Source organism: Oryctolagus cuniculus, chromosome 13, assembly GCF_964237555.1.
Source record: "Oryctolagus cuniculus chromosome 13, mOryCun1.1, whole genome shotgun sequence".
In the NCBI taxonomy this organism is placed as follows: domain Eukaryota; kingdom Metazoa; phylum Chordata; class Mammalia; order Lagomorpha; family Leporidae; genus Oryctolagus; species Oryctolagus cuniculus.
The window spans coordinates 4,955,979-4,967,690 of record NC_091444.1 but is presented as its reverse complement, the minus strand read 5'-3'; the positions used below and the strand labels follow the sequence as shown (position 1 = coordinate 4,967,690).

The 11,712-nt window shown below is 41.6% G+C and overlaps 1 protein-coding gene across 1 annotated transcript; it reads right to left on the bottom strand.

Annotated features, from left to right (window-relative positions):
• Positions 1 to 10,230: 10,230 nt before the first annotated feature.
• Positions 10,231 to 11,397, bottom strand: LOC100008854 (tumor protein, translationally-controlled 1). The gene is given in 1 exon segment (NM_001082129.2): positions 10,231 to 11,397. A coding segment is annotated over 1 exon segment (519 nt). The 5' UTR covers positions 11,282 to 11,397; the 3' UTR covers positions 10,231 to 10,762.
• Positions 11,398 to 11,712: the final 315 nt, after the last annotated feature.

Genomic DNA, 11,712 nt, shown 5'->3' with positions numbered 1-11,712 from the left:
CACAGGACTCAAAAGTACTTGTAATTTAGCCTGCACTGGGCTTGTGTGAAAAACTCCACATTGCTGCAGGTAGGTCTCACATTGTGGGAATCTGCACTGCCCAGTCTCTTACCAAGACAACAATGGGGCTAGAATGGTGCACAATAACAGGGGCACTGCCCATTATGCTTTCAGTGGCCATCAAGCCTGCATCTACTACAGCAAGCCATTTTTCAGCTAAGGAACACTGAGTCCACATTCCTTTCCACAGTTGAGACCAACACCCAGTGGGCTCTCTCAGTGTTTCGTGCCACTGCCAAAGGCCCCATCCAAACCCTTCTCCAGTGACATCATCACACTTCAGTTCAAGATCACACTGCAGGTCAAGTTCACATGGGTGGGTTTGATCAAACATGTTAAGGGCCTGGGCAGGTTGCCCATTCTGCTAAGTTCCTGTGAAGGCCGCTTGTTCATCCCACTCCCCTCTGACATCCCTTTTTACCAAAATGTTCCAAGGACCTCAGAACTCGTGGCAGATGCAGGATAAACACTCTCCAGTATCCTACCCATCCTACGAACTCCTGTGACTCCTTTAGAGTCCTTGGGATGGGAAAGGTCTGGATTTTGTCTAAAATTTCCTCACTTTTGTCTCATTCGACCAGACAACTCCCAAGAATTTGACAGACAGACCTGGTTCCTGCATTTTGGGCTCATAGACCTTTTAGCCGCATAACTTGAGATGGCTTGGAAAAGTGGGAATAGTTGCTTCCAGACCGACATGAGAGTTACCGTTTAGCATCACATCATCTTCAGAATGGAGCATAAGCACTGTCAAAGGCCAGGCCTCTGTGCCCAATCTGCCACTACAAAACCACGACACAAGATGGGACTGTGTAAGGAGCCTTGCGGAATAACCACTAACACTCGCTGCTGGCCATCCTGAGTGAGGGTAAACAGGTCTTGAATCCTGGGTGATAAGTCTACAGAGAAGAAAGCGTTAGCTAGATCTAAAATCTAATGATAAGTTCATGGCTGGGATGGTCCATGACGTCACTCACTGCTGGAACTGCTGCATACAAGGAAGAAATGACTTATTAAGCGCTCAGAAATCCATCATCATATGCCATGTCACATCTGACATTTTTCCAGGCCAAACTGGTGATTTAAATGGGTTATGTGTCAGTCTCATAATATCCACCTTCTCCAGGTCTAGGATTATTCCAGTAATTTCCTTATGTCACTGTAGTGGTTTGTATTGCTTGGTGTTTGTCACTTGCCTAAGTATCATTAAGAGAGGGTGGGGCAGCATGTTCCCTCAGTATAGTTTTAACCACAAACATTTGCAGGTAGAACTCCCCCAACTGTAATTTTAACGATATGCCCTGTTGGACAGCAGTGCCCAGTATGTACTCAGGTATGGGAGATGCATACAGTGTGTATTTCTAAGGTGGCAGATACCTATTTCCAAAGGCAGATTTACTGTGTTTACCTAGATAGAGCATCCTCCATATCCACCTATGGCTATTGGTGATCCAAGAAATCCCTTGTGTTGCTGTACTGTAATGTACAACCAGCCCCTGTGTCAACCAATGCCCTTGGTACACCCTTGCGTGCTTTACTCAAATTGTATTTCCTAAGAGGCTGGAACTGTTCTGGCTTTAACTGTGCCATAATTCTAGCAATATCTTATTAATCTGTCCATCTAGCTTGTCTGTGTCTAACTCTGACGCCAGGTGATCAACCCATATCTGGGTTTCAGTGACATTAATTGGTCCTTTCCCTTCCTCTTCTTCCAGGTTGTGGCCTGCACCCCCTTCCATGTATGCATTGTCTCAGCCACTCCCAAATCAGCCAAATCCACAACAGTATAGACAATCACATTGACAACCTGTCCCACATATGGAGCTGGTATGGCCACCATGGGGATGAACAGGGCAGAGGGAACAGTCTGCAGCATCAGATCCGGCATCCTTACAGAGAAAACTTCTTCATGTGGCCCATAAATCCCAATGTAATAGATGGCATTACACACACCCAAGTTGTCACAACAGTTGTAATTCATCATATGCCTGCCACCTGCTGACATCCCCAGGTAAATGGCATTGGATTACACCATTGGAGCTCTTGCAATAATCTAATCTAAAAGAGAATGCTTCTCTATCATGCAATAGATAGTTTGAAGTCATGGCTGCAAAGCTGAATGCATGATCAAAGATGCCAATTTTTCCATTTCCTGCCCCAGCAGCAAAATCCCATCCACCCCTATATCTCACTATTGGAACAACCAAGGATCAGTGAACTCAGAGGCCTTTTGCCTAAAACTGGCAGCAAATCCACCCACCCTGCCTGATTATACAGGTGAAACACCAAATGCTCTACCACCTGACATGGAGGCAGGGATGGTGTCTGCTCCTGAGGAGCCATTGACTGATAGGCTTTATCTTCTGGGTGACCCCTGGATAGGCCTTGTAAAGCATTGGAGGCAGTGTTATTCTCAGAACAAGGAGATAATCACCGCAATCATTATGTTGTCTCTGGTTCTTTCTTTTGCTCATTGGTCCTCTCTTACTTCTTCTAAGGTGAGCTTAAGGCCCTGTTCTTGTGTCTCTACCTGCAATATAGCATCAGTTTCAGCCCACAAGGCAGTTAGAAGGTCCTACCCAGTGGCTCTGGCCACCAGGGCATCCTTCTTACCTAATATTTATCCAAGGACATACAATGCCTTCTCCACACCTAGTAGGTGAGCCATCCACTTTGGTCCACTTGGTCCACATCTTGGCGAGGGTGGGGGTAAACCCAGGCAGGCAAGGTCATGGCTATCGAATACCACATACTCATGACTAGCTGTTCATGCATCCTACCCTCTTTTGAGGCAGAAAGCTCCATTTTGGCCTAAGATTATTTCTGCTGACTACACCAAATGCAAGTTGATAGCGTGGCTCCAGAAAAATCAGGTTAGAATTTGGACAGGTCAAAGAACAAGTTTGAAGACGTTTGCAAGTTTATACCTCTTTATAGTCACAGCAATGGGCGGAAGTACACAGCAGACACATTTGCTTGTTTATAGTGGCAGCTGAGCTCTAAGAGGTCCACCCCAAGCTGCACCCCCAGCACCTTATAGAAGCATACTGTCCCAATTAGTGAAACACAGCCAACCAGGCAGATGGCAGAGCTGCAGCAGTTCTGAGTCGTAGCAGCCCTGGGTCTGCCAGTTGACAGGACAGTGAGGGATCCTAATCAATTTTATTTTTCTAACAGGTGGTAAGGGCTGTTTCTACAGCTCTCCTGCATTGCTTATGTAGTTGATGACAGAAGATGGGAAGATTGTCAAAAGGGGTTGTAACTGTCTAGATGAGGCAGGTCAGAACTGGTGGGGGAAGTTGGTAGTGGAAAGTGGTTTTAAAAGAGAACACCTTTCTTTATTTTTTTCTTATTTATTTATTTATTTATTGATTGATTGATTTTTATGAATTTTTTTACTTTTATTTAGTAAATATAAATTTCCAAAGTACAGTTTATGGATTACAATGGCTTTCCCCCCCATAACTTCCCTCCCACTCGCACCCCTCTCATCTCCTGCTCCCTCTCTCATTCCATTCACATCAAGATTTATTTTCAATTCTCTTTATATACAGAAGATCGATTCAGTATATATTAAGTAAAGATTTCATCAGTTTGCACCCACACAGAAACACAAAGTGTAAAATACTGTTTCAGTACTAGTTATAGCATTACTTCACATTGGACAGAGATCCCACATGAGGAGGAGTAAGTACACAGTGACTCCTGTTGTTGACTTAACAATTTGACACTCTTGTTTATGGTGTCAGAAATCTCCCTAGGCCCTAGTCATGAGTTGCCAAGGCTATGGAAGGCTCTTGAGTTCGCTGACTTTGATCTTATTTAGACAAGGTCATAGTCAAAGTGGAAGGTCTCTCCTCCCTTCAGAGAAAGGTACCTCCTTCTTTGATGGCCCGTTCTTTCTACTGGGATCTCACTCTCACTCACAGAGATCTTTCATTTAGGTTTTTTTTTTTTTTTTTTTTTTTTTTCCAGAGTGTCTTGGCTTTCCATGCCTGAAATACTCTCATGAGCTTTTCAGCCAGCTCCGAATGCCTTTAGGGCTGATTCTGAGGCCAGAGTGCTGTTTAGGACATCTGCCATTCTATGAGTCTGCTGTGTATCCCACTTCCCATGTTGGATCATTCTCTCCCTTTTTTATTCTATCAGTATTCGCAGACACTAGTCTTGTTTGTGTGATCCCTTTGATACGTAGACCTATCAATGTGATCAATTGTGAACTGAAATTGATCACTTGGACTAGTGAGATGGCATTGGTACATGCAACCTTGATGGGATTGTATTGGAATACCCTGGCACATTTCTAACTTTCTTTTTATGATTGATTGGGGAAGGGCAATACCATATGTTCCTCAATAGGCCAGCTCTCTGGTGGGACTGTAGTAGGGTTTCCAAAAAGGGAGATTCAAGTTCATCCCCAGATACTTCCGATGTGTCAATATGTTCCTAGATTCTTAAATAAGTCTCAATTTTTTCCATTAATGAAACCCAGTGAATTATTTGCTGTAACTCAGTTCACAGGGTAGAACTAATTGATTGTAATAGGACTCAGGGAGCCCAGCTTCATTCACATGGTGGTTACCTGGTCAGAGAGGGTCTGAGAACAATGTGCAGCTGGTATGGGTGCTGGTGTTAGACTAACACATGACAGGCAGAGACAAAATAAGTAAGTACAATTTCTGTAACTACTTTGAATAAAATCCTTGTTCAAAGCACGGATATGGAAGGCTGAGAATATGCAAAGAAGATTGAAACAAAAGAAATGATACCCTTATTGACCTAAATTCTCATATCAAAGCATAGTCTGAGAACCACAAAATTTGTTAAAACATTGTGAAGAATTTAAGGTATTCTAAAGAATATCTTAATGTTTGCCACCAGAGTATTCATACAGTCCCCCTGCGACAGCACATTAAAGACACTCCTACCCCTAGTTCCCTATCACAATGGTCCTGAATAGTCTCCCTTTCCATGCTATAACTAGAACCATGTGATACTTCAACACCACTGATCCTTTTGATGTTACGAAGGATAATTGAAGAATGTTTTATGGGCTGGCCTGTGGTGTAGCAGATTAAGCTGCTTCCTGTTATGATGTCATCCCATATGGGTGATGGTTCAAGACCTGGTTGTTCTACTCCCAATACAGCAGCCCTTCTAATGCATCTAGGAAGACAGCAGAAGATGGTTTAACTCCTCGGGCTGCTATACTCACATGTGAGACCTACATGGAGTTCTAGGCTCATAGTTTGTCCTGGCCCAGCTCTGGCTTTTGTGGACATTTGGGGAGTGAACCAGCAGATGGAAGATTCTCTCTCTCTCTCTCTCTCTCTCTCTCTCTCCCCCCCTAACTCTGTCTTTCAAATAATCAATAAATCTTTTTTTAAAAATGAGGGTTATGAGGGTTGGGGCTGGCCTCGTGACGTCACAAGATAAGTATCCACCTCAAACACGATCATCCCATATGGATGCCAGTTCGAGTCCCGACTGCTCTACTTCTGATCCAGCTCCCTGCTAACAGCCTGGGAAGCAACATAGGATGGCTCAAGTCTTTGGGCCCCTCCACCCATGTGGATGATTGGGATGAAGCTCCTGGCTCCTGTCTTCTGCCTGGCTCAGTCCTTGTCATTGTGATCATTTTGTGCAGTGAATCAGCAGATCTCTCTCCTCTCTCTCTCTCTCTCTCCCTGTCTATCCCACCTCCACCCCCCGACAACTTTGACTTTCAAAATACATAAATAAATCTTAACAAGAAAAAATATCATTATGAAGAAGCCATGTTCACGTATTTAAAAACCTCAAGGAAATAGGACATTTCCCAGACACATAACCAACTAAAGTTCACATGAAGAGAAAAGTACAGTATGAATATATTTATTCCAGAAATTGAGTCAATAATTACAAACTTTCAGAAGAGAGCATTAGACACAAATGGTTTCACTAATACATTTTTCTGAATATTTAAAATAGAAATGATGGGGTTAGCATTGTGTCGGCATCCCATATGGGTACTGCTCATGTCCTGGATACACACTTCAAATCTAGCCCCATGCTAATGGCCTGGGAAAAGCAGTGGAAGATAGCCCGAGTATGTGGGCCCCCGACACCATGTAGAAGACCCAGATGAAGCTTCTGGCTCCTGGCTCCTGGCTCCTGGCTTCTGGCTTCTGGCTTCTCTGGCCATCTGGGAAGTGAACCAGCAGATAGAATATCTGTCTCTTTCTGTCTCTCCCTCTACCTCTGAAACCAAAATAAATAAATAAATCTTAAGAAAAATAAAAAGGTAAAAGAGACAAATTATCTTCAATGTCATCCAGATATCAGATAGTATAATAATATAGATTTCTCCTAGTTCATTCTATTAGATCAGCATTTCTCAGACCATAAAATTAGATACAGGCATCGTAAGAAAAGAAATACACTTGTAAAATTAATTCAAGTCTACAAGAAGACATTAACATAATAAAAAATATAAAGATGGCCAACTGGAACATACTTATACAATGCTCGTAATGTATTCATGTATTCAGAAATCAGGGGCTCACGCGATATTGTACTAGGGTAAGCCAATGCTTGAGGTACCTGCATCCAATTTCAGAGCATTGGTTGAGTCCCAGCTGTCTTTTTTTTTTTTTTTTTTTGACAGGCAGAGTGGACAGTGAGAGAGAGAGAGACAGAGAGAAAGGTCTTCCTTTGCCATTGGTTCACCCTCCAATGGCCACCACGCCCGATACACTGCGACCAGCGCACCGTGCTGATCCGAAGGCAGGAGCCAGGTGCTTATCCTGGTCTCCCATGGGGTGCAGGGCCCAAGCACTTGGGCCATCCTCCACTGCACCCCCTGGCCACAGCAGAGAGCTGGACTGGAAGAGGGGCAACCGGGACAGAATCCAGCGCCCTGACCAGGACTAGAACCCCGTGTGCCTGCGCCGCAAGGAGGAGGATTAGCCTAGTGAGCCGCGGTGCCAGCCAAGTCCCAGCTGTCTTTCAAGAGAGCCTGAGAAGATAGTGGATGATGACCCACATGCTTGGGTTACTGTCTTCCACAAGGAAGACAAGGATGGAATTCCTGGCTTCTGGTTTCAGCCTGGGCCAGATTTGACTTTTCTGGTCATTTGGTGAGTGAACCAGTACTCCCTATGTTTGGTGCTCTCTATCTCTCTCTCTCTCTCATCGTCCCCTTTCTTGTGGCCTTGCCTATCAAAAAAATAGAAAATCTGTCAAAAAATAAAAAATTAATATTTAAACAAAAGACATTTGAAAATCCATTTATGTAATTCACCAAACCCATGCTCTAAAAACAAAGGAATACCATAGAATTGTATCAAAAAAAAAAAAAATATAATCCTAAGTCTGCAAAACCTAAAACCCATTAATGGTTAAAAAAAAGCACATGGCAAACTATGAGTGAAGGGGAGTTTCTTACTTTGATGAAGAACAGCTACAGCTAATGTTGCTCATAGTGATGAGAAACTGGGTGTTTTTCCAACAACATCTGAGAAAAAGCTAAAGAAATCTTCTGCCAGAACTCCTATTTATCATCATCTAGAAGTCCTAACTAATGCATTAAGACAAGTAAGCAAAGGTATACATATTATAAACTGAAAAATAAAACTGTCTTTGTGCATGTATGCAATGATTGTCTACATAAAAAAAGACTCAAAGAATAAACAAAAGCTCCTGGAATTAACAAGCAAACACAACAAGATCACACAATACAATGTCAATACATAGCCAATTGCTTACTGACTATACCAGCAATGAAGGATTGAAATTTGAAATTTACAACAGTAAAAAAAAAATTACCACAAACTGAAATAATTTGGCATAAGCTTGAAAAAAGCATGTCTAGGAGGATGTATATGCAGAAAACTACAAAACTGATTAAAAATCAAACACCATATATTTAAGAGTTATTTAGTGTTCATGGATTGGAAGATTTAATGTTGTTAAAATGTTAGCTCTTTCCAAATAGCCCCATATATTCAGCACAGTACCAATTGAAACTCCAACACACTATTGTGAAGTCATCAAGAAACAAAATCTAAACTGTACATGGAATGTCAAAATATCAATAGTCAACATAATATTGAGAAAAATGAAAGTTGGAGGGTAGACACTACCCAGCTTAAAATCTGTTACAAAGCCACATTAATTGAAAGAGCATGTATTAGTAAGAGACATATTAATCAAGGAACAGATTGGGCACCCTGAAATAGAGTCAGACAAATATAGTACACTACTCACAGTTTCAAAGACATTGCAATGAATAAAAGATAATTTTTTAACAAATGTCACTGAAACAATTGAATGTGCATATACAAAAATGAAAAATTAATAAGACTCTAGATACACATCTTATACCTTTTGACAGAAGTTAACTCCAAGTTCATCCTAAAGCTGAATATAAAATTTGTAGAAGAAAATAGAATTGGAAGTCTAGGTGTCCAAGGATTAAGCATAATCCACTAATGAAAACTAATAAATTGAATTTATTGACTAAAAACTACTCTGTGAAAGACAGTCATAAGAATGAAAATAAAGGTCAAATAAAGGTAAAAATATTCACAAAACACACATCTAAATAAGAACCCATATCTAAAATATACAAAGACTCTTAGAAACACAACAATAAGAAACAGACAACTAAAAATCAGAAAAAATTCTGGACACTTCCTCAAAAAATATACATGTGGCAAATTAGTATATGAATAGACACTGAATATCATGTCATTAAAGAATTAAAATTAAAACAGCATTGAGACTTCATGACACACCTATTGGCGTAGCTGAAACAAACAAACAAAATGATATCAAGTCCTGGTGAAGACGTGGAGCAACAGGACTCTCAATGTTAGAAAGCAGAAGACAGCTTGGTAGCTTTTGACAAAACAAATTATAACCTTATCATTTGATCCAGCAATTATGCTCCTTGGCATTTACCTAAACTATTTAAACATTTATGTCATGAAATCATGCACATGAGGTTTACATATTCCTGATTCACATTTTTCGTAAGTGACAAAACCTGGAAGGTTTAGCAAACTGTCATATATTCAAAGGAATATTACTGAGAGATAAAAATAAATAAGCTTCCAGTGATGAAAACACAAGAAAAGATATAAAAAAAAACCACTCTGAAAAAGACAAATGCTGTATTCTTCCAAATATAAGACACTGTAAGTGGTAAAATCCCAGAGACAGTACAATGATGAGTGGCTACCAGGGAGCTGTCAGGAGAGAAGAGGAAGCACAAGTGAATCCACTCTGTATGCTACTGTGATTATGAATGTATTATATGATGCATGTGTCAGGACCCACCACAGGAAGAGAGGACCGAATGGAAACCATGGACTCTGGTTGATAATAATGCACAAGTACTGGTTCATCCATTGTAACAAATTTGTGCAGGGGAGGTGTATAGGCATAGGAGAATTCTCTGTGCTTTCTGCCCAATGTTTCTGGACACCTAAAACTTAGGTCTACTAATTAAAGAAAATAAATGAGCTGGCAGTTCATGAAAAGAATGTAGAAACCTTAAAGGTATATCCCTAAATAAGTCAGTCAAAAAGTCTATACAGTGAGTACCCCAAGTATTATATACTCCTTTCAAAAGTCTAAACCATAGAGACATTAAAAATGTCAGTGGGTGTATAAGCTTTGGGAGTGTGGGTAGGATAAAGAGGGAACCCAGAGGAATTTTAGACAATGAGACTGTTCCCCACAGCAGTGTGGAGACGATGAAACAGAACTCTATGCTGAACTTCAATGATGCAAACTTGAAAGAATCATCTGAGAGTTTAGGGAATCCCAGGCAGAAATACAAAGCTTGACAGGAGAATCTAACTATATTGCAGACATGGAAAGCAGCCTCCCTGAAGAAGAGCCACTGGCCCGCCTGCCTCGGAAGGGAGCTGGGTCTCCAAGTCTGGAGGCAAAAGGAACTACAGGCTTCACTTTAGTCAACAGTTTCCCAACGGCTTTGGGTGAACAATTTTCTTTTCTTTTCTTTTCTTTTCTTTTCTTTTCTTTTCTTTTCTTTTCTTTTCTTTTCTTTTCTTTTCTTTTCTTTTCTTTTCTTTTCTTTTCCTTTTCTCTTCTCTTCTCTTCTCTTCTCTTCTCTTCTCTTCTCTTCTCTTCTCTTCTCTTCTCTTCTTTTCTTTTCTTTTTCAACTCAATCAGTCTCTCTTTATTCTTTTGGTAATCTCTTCCAGAGTTAGCTACTTCCGTTGTAGGTGATGAAATGTGTTAAGGCTCCACTTCAAATGTTGGCACTGCTATGAGCATGGTTTTTCCCTTTACTGTAATTCAGAATTTAACTTTGGATTCTCAGTTTATATTCCAGTCCCAGCAGTTTTCACTGTAGAAGTTATCTGAAGACAGTCTTACACTTTCTAGTAGTTGTCTACAAACCAGGCTTTAGCTTCTCCAGGAACACACTACAGGATGGATTTAGCTTAAATGTACATTAAACTAATAGGCTTTCTCTCAAATGAATTTAAATGCATTTTATTTTTAGACAACCTACATGACAATGTTTTTTGCCTTAAAAACAATGCCTCCACTTGAAGTAAATCATGGTCAAAATAAGTGAGGAGCTCAAGATAACATCAGTCCCACTTCCTGTAAATCCTGGTGTTGTGTGGATGACAAGCAGCAGCCAGTTACGATGAGCAGTGATAGATCCAAATTGCCAACTTTGTTAACATTTTTCCATCTCTAAACCATCCTTAAAGAAAATCATAAACGGGGTTACACCATCCTCACGGTAGTCCAGCAGAGCAACCATGCCATCTGGATTCATGTTCTCACCAATATAGAACTGGTAGTTTTTGAAATTAGCAAGGATGTGCTTGATTTGTTCTGCAGCCCCTGTCATAAAAGGTTTTACTCTCTCTGGTCTCTGTTCTTCAAGTTTGCCTTTGATTGATTTCATGTAATCTTTGATGTACTTCTTGTAGGCTTCTTTTGTGAAGCTGGTTTCCTGCAGGTGATGGTTCATAACAATATCAACACCAGTGATCACTGTGCTTTCGGTACCTTCGCCCTCCGGGCCTTCGGCGGAGGCATTCCCACCGATGAGCGAATCATCAATGTTACCCTCTGTCCTACTGACCATCTTCCCCTCCACCTCCAGGCACAGTCCGCCCGCGATCTCCCGGATCTTGTAGATGTCGGAGAACATCTCATCGTGGCTGATGAGGTCCCGGTAGATAATCATGATGGCGGCTGGTAGGAGACGACGACGGCGGCGCTAGCTTGGCAGGAGCCCGGAGCTCAGAGTGAGCGCGGTGCAGCTGGAGCGGCCCTCGGGGGTAGGGGGGAGCGGGCGGAAAAAAAGCTCTTTTCTTTTCTTTTCTTTTCTTTTTTTTTTTTTTTTTTTTTTTTTTTTTTTTTTTTTTTTTTTGACAGACAGAGTTAGACAGTGAGAGAGAGAGAAAGACAGAGAGAAAGGTCTTCCTTCTGTTGGTTCACTCTCCAAAATGGCCGCCACGGCCAGAGCTACGCCAATCTGCAGCCCGGAGCCAGGTGCTTCCTCCTGGTCTCCCATGGGGTGCAGGGCCCAAGCACTTGGGCCATCCTCCACTGCACTCCCTGGCCACAGCAGAGAGCTGGTCTGGAAGAGGGGCAACCGGGACAGAATCCGGCACC